The sequence below is a fragment of the Protopterus annectens genome, chromosome 7.part0, assembly GCF_019279795.1.
Source record: "Protopterus annectens isolate FY-2018-M chromosome 7.part0, PAN1.0, whole genome shotgun sequence".
NCBI lineage: Eukaryota > Metazoa > Chordata > Ceratodontiformes > Protopteridae > Protopterus > Protopterus annectens.
In genome coordinates this window covers 1,704,147,909-1,704,168,027 of record NC_056739.1, presented here as the reverse complement: position 1 = coordinate 1,704,168,027, position 20,119 = coordinate 1,704,147,909, and the positions used below count along the sequence as shown (strand labels likewise).

General features: G+C 42.8%; 1 protein-coding gene across 1 annotated transcript in view; it reads right to left on the bottom strand.

Annotated features, from left to right (window-relative positions):
• LOC122807180 (actin-related protein 2) overlaps window positions 1-20,119 on the bottom strand; it is a 421,099-nt gene that overhangs the window by 227,073 nt on the left and 173,907 nt on the right. The window contains exon 4 of the mRNA XM_044078220.1: window positions 5,102-5,174. Within this exon, the coding sequence (XP_043934155.1) occupies window positions 5,102-5,174 (73 nt within the window). The remainder of the gene's footprint in view (window positions 1-5,101; window positions 5,175-20,119) is intronic.

Below are 20,119 nucleotides of genomic sequence, written 5' to 3'. Positions count from 1 at the left end.
AGCAATGAGGATCACTTTGCTTTGCTACTTGAGAGCTTTCTGTAGGAACTTGGGAATCAAGGGAAAAGGGGGAAAAGGCGTATAGTAGACCAGAGGGCCAAGCATGAACTAGGGTGTCACTGGGGAACTGTCCCTGAGGAGGAATCAATGCAAAATACCTGCTGCATTTGTTGATGAGGGGGATTCAAAGTGGTCACAGTAAGGATAACCCCATTTCTGGACGACTGCATCTGCCATGGACTGGTTCAGGGACCAGTCGTGAGGCATCAGCAGCACTCTGCTGAGTCTGTCAGCTAGGATGTTGGATTACCACCCCAGAATGTGCATTGCTCCAGGAAAGCGGTTGGAAGACGTCATCCACTTCCACTGCCACACCCTCATTGCTTCTCAACAAAGAGGATAAGACTTGGTCCCTCCCTGTTTGTTGAGGTAACAAACGACTGACATACTGCCTGTTTGGATAGCAATAGTCCCCTAAGCAAGAAAGCTGTCTAGTTCTTGAAACGCTAGAAGAACCGCTCTCATCTCAAGAATACTGATATGCAACTTGGTCTCTTGGGGGGGTCCACATGCCTTGGATCATCTGGCCCAGGCAATGCTCCCCCATCTGAACTGGGAGGCATCTGTGGTCAATGAGGCGGTTGGGGAGGGGAGAACAAATGGCCACCTTTGAGTAAGCTCCAGGAACTGGATCCAGGAAAGCAGAGAATTCCTGCACACAAAAGATAGTTTGATGGGAAGGTTCAAGAGACTTCTGAGAAGAGACCACTGTACTGCTGGGGTCCACTGCAAAATATGCATGTGAAAAACATGCCATTGGGAGAAGAGTTACGGGCCTGAAGGAGACTATGCATGGTTGGGGCATGAGGAGCCAGTCGTCCAGACATGGAAATATCAGATACCCTCCCAGTCGCAGATGAGCTGCAACTACCTCTATACATTTGGTGAACACCCTGGGGGCTGTGGTGAGACCAAATGGAAGCACCCAAAAACAGCAGTGACTTATTCCCAGCCTGAAACGTAGAAAATACCTGGAGCGTCTGTCCATTTTGATATGGTAGCATGCATCCATGAGATCTATAGGGCACATCCAATCGCCCATCTTCAGGAGAAGTAAGATGGATTGAATAATGGCCATTCTGAACTTTGTGCGTTTCACTTGCTTGTTTAGGTAGGTGAGATCCAATATTGGCCCATAGGTCCCCTGTCTTTTTGGGTACTAAAAAGAATCTGGAGTAAATGCCCGAACTGACCTGATCGTGGGGAAACCCCTCTTGGATGACCCTTTCTTGTAGTAACTTTCTTATTTCCTGGGCAGTGTCCTCCCTCTGACTGGGTGGGACATCGAGGAGGCAAAATTTTTGTTCAGGGATGTCAGAAAAGGGAATGAAGTATCCTCTGGATACGATCCTTAACACCCATCTGTTGTGTGGGATGGCCTCCCAGGCTTCTGGGTGTAAGGAAAACTGTCCCGCGACTGCTTCACGAGGATCAGGCAACTGTTCATGGCTGCTGGAAAGGCTTGTCCGGGGCAGTTTCCCACGACCCTTGATTTTGTGGACCCCCTCTGCTACATGGGTGGTGTGTACCATTCTGACTATATCCCCCCTCTGCCTCAGGGGGAAAAGTCTACCCGAGTGTCCTGCGACTTCCAAAACCACATTTTCTTACTGCCACGCTGGTTCCAAGAGAAGGTCCATTGTGTAGTAGAAAAACAGATCCTGACGGCAGACAGGGTCTTACCATCTTTTCTCACTCTCAAGGTGTCACGTACCATGGGTCCAAATAAGGTGGAGCCATCAAAGAGAGCATTAATGACATCAAAGAGAGCATTAATGAAGGACTGCTTGAAAGGCTTTGTAAAAATTGCACAGCTTCATACAGACATTACGCCTAATGGCAATGCCTGAACTGGCTGCCCTTGTGGTTCCCTCCATTGTGTGAGAGATAAGCGTCATGGATGCATTTAGCAAGGGAATGTAGGGTGGCCAACCTAGAGGAAACAGACTGCCGCTCCTGGGTAGGTAGGACCCCGGGACTGAGCTAGAAACTCCTTAACTAAGTCCCTTTATAGCCAGGTAAAATGAGACAAGTAGTTTAATACCTGAAGAACTGCGGTGGTGGTGCTGCGGTAGCATTGTCGCCTCACAGTAAGACGTTGTCCTGTCCGATTCTCAGCTAGAGCGTCTCCTGTGTGGTGACATGCGTGAATGGGCGTACCTTCGTTGAAGGTTGTGCGTCAGGGCCGGCAACTCTGCATGTAAAAATCTACTGCCAATCATTAGCGGACTGGAGTTCCGCTGTGGCGACCCCTAACTGGGAAAAGTTGAAAGACACAACAGGTTTAATGCCTGAAGAGCAAAGGTAGATGAAGCGTAGACCCTCTAACCAAATCTGTCCAGATCTCGGGATTCTTTATTTGGGGGTGGACAAAGGAGCTTTCCTACGTGAGCTCCTTCTTGGTGGCTACCACCGCAACCAAGGCATCTACTGGGATTCCTTTGGTCCAAAACTGTTTGTCAGCTGGGGCACTTAAAATTTTATCAGCACACTTGGGGGATTAGGTTCTCCTGTATCGGATTCCTTCCAAGCCCTCGACAACACCAGCTGGATCAGCAGGTCAGCTGGGGGGACACCCAGGTGGTAGATGGGCCGGCCCCGAAAGCCTCCCACAAAACAGACTCCTCCGGAGAAGGGGTATGGGAGGACCACCCAACCTTCTGGCAAAGGATTTCAAAGATGTCTCCGAAGGAGACTTCATCTGGTAGAGATCTGGGAGGCGCTTCACCTTCCTCAAAAAATTGGTATAAGTGGTAAGGAATTCTGTAGGGGGAATCCATGCCTCCTTTTACATGGTCTCATTCTGGGGAGGTATCAGAAGAAGCTTGGGGATCCACTGAGGGAACAGGTGTGGAGGTTGTCCGGGACCCGTGTCCATACAATAGCTCAGAGGTCTCAGGCACAGCTCCAGAGTGGGATGGGGGGTTCCATCGCAGTAATTGCCGAAGGTCTCCTACAAATGGAAAGGACCCTCTCCACAACCTCAAATGCAGGACTCCTAACTACCTGCAGCGGTCTCACCAGGGCCAAAGCCAATGGGGCAGACTCCTCCCAGACAGAATGGGCCTCTCGCTCAGAGGGGGGAGTCTGATACTGATCAAAGGGCGAGGCCCCGAGGGGAAGAGACAGCTCCGAGACCTTTGGAGTCAAAGTCAAGCCCCAGGAACCAGCCTAGACACTACAGCTCTGGAGACACACTTGGAACCAAAGCAGCAGGAACTGAGCCAGTAGGGGAGAATGTCAGAGGTGAAGAAGAAATCTCTATCAGCTCTGACACCCCAGCACTGGGACCCAATGGAACCGACAACTCCGAACCAAGGGATGAGTAGGAGAAGGAGCTACAGGCTGGAACGAGAACAGCCTCATGCATTCAGAAATGGACGAGGTGGACACAAGCCCCATCGGGATCTGTGTCTTGATGAACTGCCTCATGAACTTACCTACATCCTTACAGGACAGGCTTCAGGAAGACCTAGATGAACCTGAAGAGGGAGGTCAGGGAGATCTCCATGGGGAATGGGTCAGAGATCTTCCAGAAGGCACCAGCAGAGAAGACCCTGGCACTAACACAGCTGGAGCAGATGCAGAGGGAGAGCCACTTGGCCCCCTAGTCACAGAGGAGAAACAAGGTGGAGGGGAGGGCAAAGTAAGAGCTCGGAGCTGAACACGTCGGTATGAAGACTGATGTCTCTTCCACGGAGGTTCCGAGGAGAACCGCGTGGGAAACTACCTCCTGGACTCCCGGGAATCCTTGGGCTTCTTAGCTGGGGGTTGAGCCCCCGAGGTGGTGGAGGGAGGGAGCAAGGCCTTTAAAATGAATTTGCTTCTCCTATCTGGCAGAAGCTGGGGGTGAAAAGCCCTGCATATGTCACAAGAGGCTTCCAAATAGAAAGGCCCAAAACAGTAGATGCACTCCCAGTGGGCATCAGATAAGGGAAACTTCCACTCACAGGAAATGCACTTTTTAAAACCCAAAGGCTTCTGATCAGCCATAAGCAGAAAAGAAGAATTTTTTTAAAGCCTAACAGATAGAACCCAACAGCTAGAAAAAAAAAAAAATGAAGGCAGCAAAGGAGAAGATAGAATAGATAGAAGTATCAAAAAATTGGAAACTCACTCAAAAAACTCTAAACGGAGAAGCTCAGCAGAGCTCGCTGCTAACACCAAATATGGTAAATGTGATCTGAGGTAACGTGGCAGGAGCGGGACATTGTGGGTAGGTAGGAGCAGCTCAAGTTTGGAATCTCGAGCTGTAAGAAGGCAGACGGTCAGTTCCGAGCATTGGAATAGAGTCCCTCAGGTTAATGGAATGAAGTGGACAACATCAGATCAGTAAATTAAAAGTGGAAACCCCCATAGGATATTTAACTGACTGGTAGAAAGGTGAAATTCTGGACAAAATGAGTCGAACAACGGACTGCGAGTGTTTTACACACTATGAAATGCATTGGACTGCCCAGCTAGAAAGAAGTGGAGATGGTGCCAATGAAAGCCCTTCTTACATCTAGATGCCCATCATCGATCATCCTTCAGCTAGGGATGATGTAAAGACTCTGGAATTGGGCCAGTCATGGGCCTATGCATGGCAGGAAGACCCAAGAATCAGTACTACAATACCAGCTACAAAGAACATCATAGAGATGCTGACTGACGTTTAACGCTAATGTTCACATTCAGAATGGTAGAGATCAAACACATGCTGATTCAAAACAGACATTTAGTGGTTGAGAATATACCAGTTTTTAATCCAAAGACATGGCAAAAGGGTATACCAGCTTTTAATAATGCTTATTTTAAATTTTCCATGTCTGCATCACAGGACTGCTGCAGAATTTATACAAATATGTAGTGTAGCTGTTTATGGCCAGAAATATTCAACCCCTTAATAACAGTAAAGTTCATCACAGTGCTTTACCTATTCAAACATCCTTCTAAAATGCTTCTAAATATTATTACAATTCCCATGGGGCAGAAGAGTCATTTGTGCCCAACAGTTAACTATATCTCCAGAGATGAAATTATGAAATTGTATTTTTCTCACCTTGTGCGTACAAAGTAAGAACTGCCTGGATTCCGATGTAAACACCTTCAAACTGGTACGTTTCAAACATCACCTACAAGATGAAAATGCACAGTAAGATATAAAAGGTCTGTCTGAAGTCAGTTGTATTCTATAATGTCTAACAGTCAGGTGGACTTGCAATATTCGAAGGAGTGGGCAATAATAAACCACACAACAAATGCCACTTGGTTATAGGAAATACACAGAGTTAAAAAAGATCACCCAACTGATGAAACCACTGACTAGGTTCTATTTGAAACAATAGAGAGCTTAATCCATCCATTATCCCTTTTGCCCATTTTCCACATGGGATCAGGGTATCACTTCAACAGTGGCAAACATCTAGAGCCAAGGGTCACACCTCCAGGGGGCTAGCCTTGCTGCTGTTGTTTTTCCATACCAATCACACACATGCACATCTTTGGCCAACTTAGAGTGCCCAATCCACCTACTGTATTTCTTTGTTGTCTGGGAGGAAACTGCAGCACCCAGAGTAAACCCACACAAACACAGGGAGGACATGCAGACTCCACACAGAAGGCACCTCAGCCAAGAATCGTACCAGATAGCATTGTCATCTCACAGAAAGAGGTTATCTGCTATGCCACTGTGTTGCACTTGATCAGTAAATCCAAATCTTAACCATGTGTAGACATCATGAAAACCCAACACTCAGATACAGAACTATAAGAGATATTAGCTCATAAAATTTAACTTAAGCTTCATTGCATCACACCTGTCAATCACTAACTAATATAGTAAAAAAAGTTTTACAACTTTAAATTGAAGGAATGAAACCTTGTGAAATCCTCAGCCAAACATGAACTTTCTAAATGAACGTCAGATAAAACAATTGAAAAAATACAGCATGAATGATTACCTTATATTCTCACTCGCTCCCTCTGATACACCAAGGCTTTAACTGAAGTAGCGATCAGCATCTGTTCTCCACCCTCTGCTTTAGGGAAACATTCTGGATCTATTATGCATTTTTTCATAATGACTAAATGCTTTGCACCATTATGTAACAAACAAGTGCCTTTTAAGAAACGCTTTGCACAAAACTAACTGAGCTTCAATTTGCATTTCATTTAAGTCCATCTACTAACCTCATTCAGTCTACAGCAGTCAGATAATTGACACTGCATTATTTTAGATGGACACAAGCATCAAAAAGGCCTGTTCTAAAATTTCCTCTTGTATTATAGACTTTTACCCCAGTTTCAAGTAATAGCCTGCTTATTTCTACCAGTTCCTTTGGCATAGAAGGGATAAAGCTGGAACATAAGGTGACTCGCATTTGATTATTACAGCAAGATCTAGTAGAGCAGGCAACGGACAAGAAAAGAGGAGGTTCTGCATGTTCATCTTCAGAGGGGGGGGGGGGGGGCAGTGAGAGTGATGTCCTGGATTGACCAGCTTCTGTGAACACTGGATGATAAGGTAACAGTTGGAGGTGGAGATGGGCATGCAGGCATGTTTTGTAGGTGTCGCCATTTTGGGAGGTGGGTGGCACTCCTTCTCCATACTATACAACACACAGTAGCCTACAGGGAGTACAGCATATCATAGGGATAGTAACTCCACAACCACTTCAGCTTCTCAGTCTGTCATAGTATCACAACCTCTCAGATGTGCTTCACTTGGACATGAACAGCTCCTGCAAGCCATAAAGTACTTTTACCTGGTAAGGTGAACCCCCTCTCAAGCAACAAAAAGTGCAGAGATAAATCAAATGGAGGCGATGGGCATCATAGCAAAATAGAGGTGTGACTTGTGGGAGGCTGTACTCAGCTGCAACTCTCCAATACTTAATAAAGATCAACCCCACTTCAGACGACAAACCACAAGCTGAGTACAGAAAAAAAAGCTGACAAAGTGCTAACTTGCAGAAACACAACACCATTTAATAACTCACTGATGTATTATCATGTACATATCTCCTATGGAGTACTGCCACTAAAAAGCCAATCTGTGGAACAGATGTAAGATGACTAAGAAATTCCGATATGGAATAAGGAATACAATCAGACCATCAATGGGACAGAAGTAAAAATACAGAATGGCCAAAAGCCTGCATAACCTCATTCCTGATGCAACACCACAAGCGCAACCTGTGGCAGTGATGAGGTTAATAGCAGGGGCATTATTAGCTCTCTTATTTTTTCACCATTTTCAAGGAGGATGTCCTCAAACTACAGGATGTACTGGGTTTTATACAAAAAGCCACATTCACAGAATGGTTTAACATTATATATATATATATATATATATATATATATATATATATATATATATATATATATATTTTTTTAAGCATATAAACACTGGGCAAGAACATTTACTTACAACTTCCTTTGAGCATGATCCTAGCTTCAAATGCATAACGAACAGAGACATCCTGAATTTTAACAACTTTTTGCCATTTTTGCATTTTTTTAAACGCAGTATTTTCTAAACACTACAACATTCTTTCATTTTCTAACAGCCCTCATTATCCTTAATTTCACCATATACATATATGTCAATGGTACCATAATACTTCCAGACCATAGTATAAAAATTTTCTAGACAAAATACCTGCAAACTTAACCTTGTACAGTATACTGCAGGAGGTAACAGAAAGACAAGCATACAACATAATCTAAAAACGTGTGCATGTCTATCTGCACTAGTAAAATACAAATTTGCTACAACATACAGAATGACAAAAATCACTTTCTAACATTTAGGTTTACTTTCATAAAAACACATCAATAAGACTCAGATATATATAAAATATTCCATCATCTAGATGGAAATTATCTAAAGTCATTAATAAAGTTGGTAAAAACATACCATCAGTAGGTGAACAAAGCCATTTGGATGGTATCTATCAATATAGATTGTATCTCATAAACCATTTGAGACTTGCAAGTTTTAGAAAATATGATCACAACTACGGAATGCACTTAGCAATTTCAGGTACAAAAGCAAGGACACAAGTTTATCTTCATGTAACATGTTTCACTACTTACAAGTCCTAAAGGTTTGGGTGGGGCAAGCAAAAATTCTATAAAAAAAAGTATATGATTTTTTCTTTCTACTTCCGATTTAATGACAACAGAATGCAACTATATTCCGGACATGTACTGTACTCATCATAAAAATAATCAGATATCTACCCCTAGTGGAAACAGCACGCACAATGCAACACGCCAGACTGTAATAGTGGAATACATACTGACAGTTATGTGTAAAAGCCCATGCATTAGTCTCCTTTTGACAATTCATAACATTTGGGAAATGCACAAACACTCGGGTACAAATTACACAATGCTGCCAATTATGTCCATCACTGCTAAAGTTTATCACACCACATTGACCTGGCTAATGCAGGTTATTTTGGATGCTGTATTTGTTCACTCAAAAAAACAAATTTTCTGAAATACATATACTTATATAATGATTTACATTTTAGACATCATGCCACCTCATTACATATACATTCTAGACACGTACTATATTCCATACCCTGAAAAGAAGTCATGTACCCAGACCTTACAGAAAGGGAATTTAATACAAGCTTGGTAGCCTGGGACATTATGGCCACAAGACCTAATAGTGCCTGTCAACAGAAGGTTATACAGCTGAAATAGACCATTTTCATGTTCACAATTCCCAGTATTTTTTATATGAACATTTTGAAATGCTTAAACATTATTTTCAGTAAATAATAATGGTTATAATTCTTATAAACATCATGAGATAAGAGTATTTTATGTAGTACATATTCACCTCTGTGAGAAATATGCCATGAAATTATAAATTCCAAAATCCAAATGTTACAGCTTCACTATGTTTACAGCACCAGAAACATTACTTTCGGACACACACACACACACACACACACACACACACACACACACACACACACACACACACACACACAAACCAAAACAGTTCACTGTTGACATGCTACATTGCCCTCCGACTACAAAGAAGTCTATCCAAAAATAAGACTTGTGATAATTATTTTTCATACACACCTCCATACACAATCACTCTGCCTCTGGGAAGCTGGAATGACTATCTACAGTGGTCAGCCACTTTTATGCACAGACTTTCACCACCCTCCAGTAATATCTACATTGTCAATGGATACATTTCTGGTGTTTTACTGCGACCTGGTAAATGAAATTCTAGCCACAGTAATGTATTTCACTATTTCATGCAAATACAATGTTCCTGACAACAACCTGTTTTCAAAAACAGAAAACTTTCCCACCTTTAAAATAAAATATTTATTCTTCCGACTCTGCTGTCCAACTGTGATCAAATGAAAAATTCTGGCTACAGTGGCATAGTTCAGTTTGCTTCATACAAACACACACAGCCCCAGATAAGCCAAACAGTCACTTTTACAGACAGTCACTCCCACCCACAAAATCATCAACTCTGAGTGGTATAAACCTAACATTTGACTGATCAGCTGAAAAATAGATACAGCAATGTATTTCAACTTGTTGCAACTCTCTGTAAAGCCGTAATGATAATCATTTAATTTTGATCTAGTAAATATAACGTCTATCTTTTGCATTCAGCCTGCCTCCTACAACCTTCTAAAATAATCACTTTCTGACTGCATACACCTATGACATTTCTGGTCAGGTGAAAGAAACAATTGCCTCTGTAAGGCATTTCAACTTATTTCTCAAGAATATATTACATGGGGCCCCTGTCAAACCATGTATACAATTAGCATTCACATAAAAAGTGTGCCCCCCCCCAAACAACCACTCCGGATGTTTAATTCTAATTATTTTTTTCCTCTGCTCACCTACATGTACATCCTATACCAGACTTCACATTAAGAAATACTTTATCACTGTGCTGTTAACGTTTTACCTGATTGTACTGACAGTACTTTTTATATTTAATATTACCGGCAAGAGAAAGCAATTCCTGAAGATCAGTTCATCTGCACGCTAACAATGCCTTTCAAAATGAGGAAAAACTAAGCAAGCACCAGCAACACAGGTATCCAAGTAATGACAGAGTTCAGTGCTTAATTCGTATAACAGGTAAATTATTACATAGCCATGGTCTGTTGCTACGTCAGTGGGTGGGAAGTGCTACAACTTCCTAATGGTACTGATGGCCTTACTTTCAGGTTTATTTTGAGATCATTTTTAAATTTAGGATAACAGTTACTGCATTGACTATGCTAACCAGTATTTATCCATAAAGTGCTCCAAAAGTGGGGAAAAATTATCACAAAGTGTAATGTTTACAATTTAAAAATAGAAAAAAAGTTTTTTGGCACCCACTACTCTGGCACTCTCAGCAGATGCGGAAACAACTTGACATGTGTAGTAAAGGGGTTAAAAACAAGAAGCATGACAGATATAGGAAGGGATCACAGTATACATGTGTGCTCATGAAGTAGTTTCAGCCCACTGCATCACACCAGGTTAGGGATCATAACAAGTATCATTGTGGCATGACATGACTAAGGATGCCAAACTTGATCCTGACTGACTACCCAAGTTTTGTGAGAAAGCTGAGCAGTTCTATTTCTCAGAAGTTAAGGGACAAATCCAGATAAAAGTTATAACTGGTACAGATGATTGGTATGATCGAAGTTGGTGGAAATCTGGTTCCAAAGTATGACAAAAATGTAGTTTTGTTAGGAAGAAAAATGGTTATTAATGAGCATTTCCAGATTAAAAAAATAGATGTGATAAGATTATTACTTTGTGCACACAGATTTTCCTGTTCTTGTTGAATTAGAATTAGTGCACTCTTATAAGTATGCAATGGCTTAGACAATCTTATGATATGAACAATGGCTTAGACAATCTTATGATGTGAATAATTATCTTGACAAGGAAGGAATGAAGCACTGTAGCTGTACAGGAGGGATGTCAGAAGTTAAGAAAAAAGTGTTAAGAAGCTAGAATGGAGAAAGTAAAAAGCAATACTGTCCAATAGGATATGGATACTTCTGGATGTCAACTGCTGCAGTCTCAAGAAAAAGGAGTATCAGAATCATAGGTTTTAATGATCTCTGCAGCAATTATCAAGTTTAGGCACTAGAAAGAGACTATGATGTGGAAGGAAAACCTATTAAATCTGTTTAAAATGAATGGAAACAGCAAAAAGAAAAAGACTTTGGGGAAGAGTCAGAAAAGGCCTACATGCAGGAAACTTTGATTCTATTGCAGAGGTACTATGTACAGACATCTGGAGCAGTAGATGACAGACATGTCTGGTACTGTCCCATTCAAAACTGCTTTTGAAAATATGACAGGTGGTACTGCTTTATGATTTTAAAAGGCCACTGGGCAGAATACCACCACATGCCTGACTCAAACTCTGGAATATTTTATGTTACATCACAAAAGGCAGCTCTAATGAAACTGCTGCTAGAGCCTATCAGGACGAATGTAATATCAGAAGAAGTTACTTATCAATGGGAAGAAAAGTGGGGAAGCCTTAGGGGGGGCTACCTGGGGGTTCAATGAACACAGTATGTGACTCAGTTTAAGTAGATAAGCAGAAAGTACTGTTGTGTACACTTACCATAAATGTAGATGTTGAGTGTATTCACTGTTGCAGTCATTACATTTGGGTTATCTGCTTGCAGGTAGCCCTCAGTCGGCCTGATTAACAAAGTCTTGGGTCCTGCGTCGGTTGCTGTCCCTTCTTCCAGGACATCAGGTTGTCAGGTGTATAAAACATGCAGCTGACACCATTACATCAGTTTTCCTTGCCCCAGATGTCAGGTGCCCCCTAATGGGAACCAATTAAACATAAAAGTACAAAGATATACCTCCAACAAAAAAAGCAAATACACCAAAAAGGCTTATAAGCATAGTAAAGGAAAGTAGAGGTATAGTCAAAAGAAGTTAGGGGGCTGGAGGGAGGGTAACCAAGACTGCAACAGTAAATACACTCGAACATCTACATTTATGCTAAGTGTACACAACTGTACTATGTCCTTCGTGTTTCACTGTTGCAGTTATTACATTTGGGTAGATTCCCAAAGCTATGGTTGGGGGGATGAATTTAGATAGCATTAAGGCCAGCTATAAGGCCCTGCAAGACTGCTTTGGCAAAGCCAGCTCTGGATTTAGAGAAAATTGGCAAATGATAATGCTTGGTGAAAGTATGTAAAGAACTCCAGGTAGCAGCTTCTAGGACGTTCCTGGTAGGGACGCCTCTGAGAAAGGCTGTAGAGGTAGATGCAGCCCTAGTGGAGTGACATCTGATCGCCTGGGGGATAGGTTTTCCATGGTGCTTATAGCAGAAATTAATGCAATGGCTTATCCATTTAGAAATGGTTTGCTTTGAAATAGCCTTCCCCTCTGCCCCTGCAGCAAATGCCACCAGTAGTTGTTCAGATTTCCTTTGAGGTTTAGTCCTGTCCAAGTAGAATCTAAGTTGCCTGTGCACATCTAAGGAATGCAGTATCCATTTCCCTTTTATTCTGTGGATTGGAAAAGAAGGTTGGCAAATGAATGGACTGATTAAGAGCCACACTGGATACCACCTTGGGCATGAAGGATGGTATGGTTCTGAGGGACACCCTGTCCTCATGAAACGTGATGAAAGGCTCCACTGCCATAAGGGCCTGTAATTCAGATACCCTTCTAGCTGAAGTGATTGTTAAAAGGAAAGCTGTTTTCCAAGAAAGAAATTTTAAGACTGCAGTAGCAGCTAGCTCGAAAGGAGGTAGAGTGAGTTTCTCCAAGACAAAGTTAAGGTCCCAGGCTGGGGTTGGAGCTCTTCTGGGTGGTCTCAAATTTTTGGCCCCTCTGAGGAACTGCTTGAGCAGTGATGAGAGAAGAGGGGAGGTTCTGTGTTGTAATGAGCTGAAATGTCTGCGGCGTGGATTTTAATGGAGGAAAAAGACAGGCCCTTTTGAAGCATCTCAGTTAAGTATTGTAAAATCTGAGGTAAATTGGGCTCTGCTGTGCTCATCCCTTGAGATTGGTTCCAGGCACAGAATCTTTTCCATTTTTCAGCATAAGATTTTCTAGCACTAGGCCTCCTTGCCTATAAAATGACATCCATCACAGGTTTGCTGAGGGATGGTAAAGGAGAGATTAAGTAATTAGCCAGGCTGCAAGATTCAGTTTTAGAAGCTGAGGGTGCAGAATCTGTTTCTCCTGCTGAGACAGCAGGGAAGGAGTCTGAGGCAGGTGCCATGGAGATGACCATGACACACTGCGCAGGAATGGGTACCAGTATTGGCGCAGCCAGTCTGGAGCAATCAAAATCATCCTCGGTTTGTCCAGTTTGATTTTTAGTAGTACTTTGGAGAGCAGAGGTGTGTGTGTGTGTGTGTGTGGGGGGGGGGGCATAGACTGATAGTTTTTTCCAGGTGAAGGACAGAGCATCCACTTTCCAGGCTTGTTTGTGGGGAGTCCTTGTGCAAAATGTATCCAATTGGTAGTTCTGGGGAGAGGCAAACAGGTCTATATCTGGGCTCCCCCATTTGCTTGTCAACATGTTGAAAATCCTTGGTTCCACTTTCCACTCATGTGGTTTCATGAGTTGTCTGCTTAGTCCGTCTGCCAATGTATTTAATTTTCCTGGCAGGAATTGAGCTTGTAGGTGCACTTGGTAGCTCAAGGCTGTGTTCCACACTGCCATGGCTAGTCTGCAGAGGGGATAAGAATGTGTACCCCCCTGCTTGTTTATGTACCACATAACAGTGGTGTTGTCCGTCTTTACCATTAGTTGTCCTGGAAGAATGTGGCCCTTGAAGGCTGTCAGAGCATTCTGTACAGCTAACATTTCTTTTTGATTAATATGCAGGTGCATTTGACTTGGGTTCCATTTGCCCTGAATGCACTTCCCTGCCAGGTGAGCCCCCCCATGCATAGTCTGATGCGTCTGTTGTTAGGGTTTGGGCAGCAGGGGGTGGTGTGAAAGGTATTCCCTTGTTTTGGTGGCAGGCCTCTGCCCACCAAAGGAACTCTAGGCATAGGCAAGGTATTATAGGAATCATTGTTTGTAGCTCTTGAGAATGTTGACACCATAGGCGTTTTAGATACCACTGTAGTTTCCTCATATGCAGTCTTGCACATGGAATTAGAAGAATGCAGGAAGCCATGAACCCAAAGGCTTGCAGTATTTGTCTTGCAGATAGCAGGGTTTTTGTGGCCACTTGTTGGAAGTAAGTTGTCAAAAGAATTTGTTTCTCTGGTGTGAGGTAAGACATCTGGGGAAGTTGTATTCAAGCTTGCTCCCAGGAATATAATTTGTTGACAGGGTAACAGGTGTGATTTTTTTTTCATTTATGGTGTACCCCAGACAAGTTAGAACCCTTTGTACAAAGGCCAGATGATTCAAAAGTATGTCCTGGCTTTCTGCCTGAATTAGACAATCATCCAGGTATGGGTATATTTGAATATTTCTTTGCCTACAAAATGCAATAACTGGAGCTAGACACTTTGTGAATACCCTGGGCACAGTAGATAAGCCAAAGGGCAGTGCAGAGAACTGATTGTACGTGTAGCCTGCTTTGAAGCGTAGGTATCTTCTGCAAGATTCCCCGATTGGGATGTGCAGGTATGCTTCTTTTAAATCTATTGCTGCCAACCAGGCATCTTTGCCTAGCATAGAAGTAACTGGCGAAGAGTCAGCATCTTGAATTTTGGAATCTCCAAAAAGGTGTTTAGAACAGACAGGTCCAGGACAGGATGCCATGAATTGTCTTTTCTGGATACCAGAAAAAGTCCTGAGTAGAAACCTTGTCCCTTTTCCTCTTCTGGTACCAGTTGAATAGCCCCCTAGCTCCCATGCTTAAGAGAGAGAAAGTACTTGTTTATGGGCCTCTGCCCACTGATTTGGGGGTAGGTCCAGCCACCCGCTTGGTGTTGGCAATGTGTGGAAGTGAAATCTGTATCCCTGGGACACTATTTAAAACCCACTTGTCCTAGGTAATGAGTTCCCAATTCTTTGCATGAAGAGCAATCTTGCCCCCCAAAGGGATAGTCAGTTAATAAGTGCTTGGAAAATTTAAGAGGAAGTCACTGAGACAGTTTACCATAGGGGGAGTCTTATTATTCCCAGATTTGAAAGTAGAGGCCCCCCCCACTGCTTAGTTGCGTGTCCCCTGAAACTGAAACCTGGGGTTTTTGCTGTGTCTGGGTTTGGCTTGAGAAGACCTGGAAGGGGCTGGAAAGGACCAATTCTTAGAGGGCCAGTGCCTACTAAATCTAGGAGGCTGAACTTGTAAAAAACCTTTCACAGTTTGCATAGATTTAGCTTTATCTTCCATTTTTTTAAGAACTTCCTCAGCCTTGTTGCCAAACAGGTGGTCCTGATTTAAAGGAGCATCCGACAATTTAGCTTTAACATCATCAGGCAAAGATTGCTCCTTAAGCCAAGCATGCCTTCTGAGCACAGACCCGGTAACAGCAGCCCTGCAAGAGGCCTCTAATGAATCAAAACCACATTGGAAAGTACGTTTTCCAACTTGTTCAGCAGAATGCATTAAATCCTGTAATTCTTTATTTTCCACACAGTCAGGAATCAACATCATTTTCTGTTTAAGCAGTCCAATAACAGGTTGCTGATACTTTAACATATGAAACTGGCAGTTGAAAGTCCTAATGGCCAAGGTTGCATAAGTGTAAACCTTCTTACCCCATCTATCCAGCCCCCTGGAGTCTCTATCAGAAGGGGTAGGATTTTTAGCAGTAGAAGCCTTAATGCCCTTGGGCCCCTGTGAAATAGTCTCTGGATCTGCAACAGGATTTTTAAAAAGGAACTTGTGGGACTCAGGGACCCTGTAGTATCTGTCAGGTTTTCTGGGAGCAGGAGGCAGGGTATCAGGGGCCAAACTAGATTCCGAAAAAGCAACAACAATGTCTAGTACAGGAGGAATAGCTAAAGGCCTATGCTGCGGTAGGAGAAGGAAATCCCTAAGCCTCTTTTTTGAACCAGAAAAATCCTAGCTTTCCCCAGTTGAAATGCTCCCTTAGAGTATGTAAAGTTTCTCCAAAAGAAAAATCCTCAGGAGGGGAAGCAGAGGGAATGGAGTCCTCTGCATCAGAATCTTCATAAGTAGATAAGGGCAAATCCAGATCATCATAAGAATCAGAAACAGAATCCTGATCAAAAGATTCATAATCAACTTCATTCCTAGGCCTCTTAGAAGGTGGGGGGGGGGGGTTGGTTACCCCTGATTAGAGGTTATTAGATCTTCAGCCATTCTTATTTGTTTTTTAGGCATAGAGGCCTGAGTATGTGGCCTGTGCGTCATTTTTTTAGGCATGGATCGAGATTTAGGCCCAAGTAAAGGAGGCGGTCTGTTTAATATGCAAGTCCATAGGCCTGAATACACCCTCAGAAGCTAGTGCCTGCACAGCAGCTCCGGACCCATCCAAGGTAGAGACATCTGCGGGTTCCATAGTTGAAGCATCTCGCAGCATACCGGACTCCGAATGGTTCTCAGTAGAGGCCTGCAAATCAGAAGTAGCGGGTATCAGGGGCTGCGAAAGTGAATCACTGAGTACCGGCAAACTGGCGACTGGCTTAGAAGCATCATCAGTAATTTTGGACCTCAGCGGCCTGTCTATTTTTGTGTTTTTTCAGAATTCCGGTAGTCGGATGGCTAACAGACGACATTTCTGAATAATTAAACAGAGAACCAAAATATTTAGAGGCAAAAATATACAGACGACGGATAGTGCGCTGATTAAATAAAGCACAACACCGACAGCAAGGTACATCGTGGTTAGGGCCTAGGCAAGGAACATAGTACGAATGAAAATCTTTATGAGGTATTTGCTTTCCACGAGTAATGCAATTATTAACTTTTACTGACATCGGTAAGGAGCAAGAAAATTTCCCCAACAGAGTACTTGGCTTTAGTTGAAGAGTTCGGTTCTGAAACTCGAAAATGAAAATTTCAGGAGTCTGCCGACCGGCACTTGCGAACTGCTTCTGCTTCGGGCACCGCACGGCAAGAAAGACTGATGTAATGGCATCAGCTGCATGTTTTATACCCCTGACGACCTGACGTCATGGAAGAAGGGACAGCATCTGAAGCAGGACCCAAGACACTGTTAATCAGGCCGACTGAGGGCTACCTGCAAGCAGATAACCCAAATGTAATGACTGCAACAGTGAAACACGAAGAACATTTAAACCACAGTAAAGTGGACAGAATAGGAGAGCCACCAACCAGTACCAGGAAGGAACATAAATGGTAGGAGGCAATGAAACAACAGGGTAAAAATCACCAACGTAGACTACCATTCTGACTTTGACAAATTTAGTAACCTCCACCACATTCTCAGCCAAAAACTTTTTGCCAGCAAATAACAGAATAAAGGATAAGCTCTCCCAAAGACCAAATGCTACACCATGGTGAGCTCTTGCATATTCACTGTTAAGATTACTGGTGCAATGTAATCATAAGAAAAAATTGGAGACTACAAAGCAAGGAGATGGTCCTTGAACATGTGGTCTGTTACATCATGCTTTTCAGAAAAGCTGAAGTAGAACTCATTATTGTTAAGCTGACTGTCCAGATTGCGATGCCTGAGAAACAAAACGGAAAAAAAAAAATATATATATATATATATATATATATATAAACAAAAGTCCAAGTGACTGCCTAACACATTACAGTTGTGCAAGTCCTACCTGCCTGTAAGAACAGCTGTTCTAATTCCGCAGTGTCTCAGTCACGTTTTTCTTATCTGCCACGGTAAACCACTACTGACCAGGTTTCAAAAGCTCAGATTCCCCCTCCCATTCTCTTCCTGTGACAGCTGATTGGCTGAGTATATCTTGAGATGGAAGCGTACAGCTGTCACAGAAAGTGAATGCTCAGGTTTTTTCACTTCCACAAAGAGGAGAAAAGTACCTGAAGCCAGAATCATCTAGCAAGAGTAAATTCACAGCCAATCACAATACCATAACAAAATAAATATAAATCAGACAGGGTAGGCCCACCATGAGACGTTACTTTCATAAATGGAGAGACAAAAGAGGGGGATCCATGGGCAGACAACCTGCAATGGCCACAACATGCACTTTGACAGAAGCATATGACAAATCACACATGTACTTCAAAACCGGAGGAATTCAAACCCTTTCAGGACCTCTTGTTATTAACTAGGCACCACCTAGAAAACCTCTTCTTTTAGTAAACGCAAGACTTTCTAGTTGCAGGTTTTCCTGTCTCCTTAAACACCTGATGCACATCCTCATGGGACAAGTGTCTAAAAGGTATCAGAACATAATCATCTAAGCTGTCAGTTGAAATTGCTTTAAGATGGAATGTACCACTCCCTCTGATACTATGCAATTACATCCAGTCTGTGAGAAAGCTTGTAGTAATTGCCCTTGACCAATTCCATTAAAAGGCAGAACCAGCTCTGCCTGGACCAAAAGGGAGCTGCTACAATGATCTGTGGTAATTCTTTCTGAAACTTTAGAAGTAACTTGGGAATCATTGGAAATGGTGGATTTTCATAAAAGAACATTCTCAGCCATGGAAATAAGAGTGTATATCTTCCAAGCATGGCTGCAGGGATATCTTGAACAGAATTTTTCTTCAGTTGTCTATTCTGAAGGGAGGTGAACAGATCTATTTGAGGTGTTCCTCAAATCTGGTTCAAGTCCTGAAGACCTCTACATGTAACTTCCACTCGTGAGAGTCTGTTTAGGATCTGCTTAGTCTGTCTGCACTGTGTTTTGCTCTGAAGGAATGCAAGAGGCCTGAAGAGTCAAGAGAATGCTGCAGAGCCAGCACCTAGGCCCTCACTGCCAAATGGCAAAAAAGATATAATCTTGTATCCCACTTGCTTGTTTAGGTACCACATCATGGTAGTGTTGTCTGTAGCCACTAGAAGAGGATCTGGAGTCCATAAGAGGTGAAGAACTTTAAAAAATGAATCATTGCCAACATCTCCACAGTTTACGTATTGTGGCATCTCCTGAGGACTCCACAAGTTTCGCCCTTGAGCTCCCATAGACTCAACCCTCCACACAAAATCTTAAGAGTCTGTCTGGACAGAGTGAACTGGTGTCTGGAGAGAGAAAGGGAGTCCTGGATTCAGAAACAGTTGATCCTTCCACCACTGCAGTTCCCGTTTCACAAATCCCAGTAGTGGTATCTGGAAATCCAGGGGATGAATATGCTTGGGCCAACAATTCTTCAAATATCACTGAATTTTAATCAGGTGCAGTCTGGCTAGAGGTATCATGAGAATCATTGATGCCAGGAGGCCTTGAACCTTAAACTGTCTTGCCAGGGCCACACATAGAAGATGGAAATCCAAGAAAATGCCCTGATAAGTCAGAACTTTGTCATCTAGCAGGAAGGCCATCTTTACTGCAGCTATCAAATACTCCCAAGAAAAAAAATTAATTGTGTGTGTGCGTGTGCGTGTGTGTGTGTGTGTGTGTGAGAGAGAAAGGACTTTTGAAAGTTCAATTTAAAACCAAAGTGGGAAAGGAAGGATGTGACCTTGTCTAAGGACTCTGGGCACATCAGCAAGTCATCCAAGTGATGAAAAATGTGGACACTTACAGTTCTGCAACAGGAACAATGGTGCCAGACACTTTACAAACTCATGAGGTGCAGTAGATAGCCCAAAGGGAAATGCAGAGACTGATAACTGAAGTCAGACACAGCAAATCTCAAAAATGTCCTGAAAATGTCAGCAAAAACAATACAACTGTCCTTGAGCTCAAAACTCAACCATAAAACAGTGGTGTGGAAGCAACACTAGGACCAAATGTAAACATTTTAAATTTGGGAACTTTTACAAAGGTGTTTGGGAAGGATAAATCTTGGACAGGTCTTCAGGAGTGCTCCTTTTTTGGTACCAAAAAGATTGTGAAGTAAAATACTCTGCCTTTGTGTATCACGGGCACCTGTTCCATGGCCTGGCCCTTGTTAATATCATGTGATGCAGCATTGGCGGAAACAGTTCTGCATGGTCTGGTGGGTATGGGTGTGTGGGATTCCCATAAAAAGGGGTG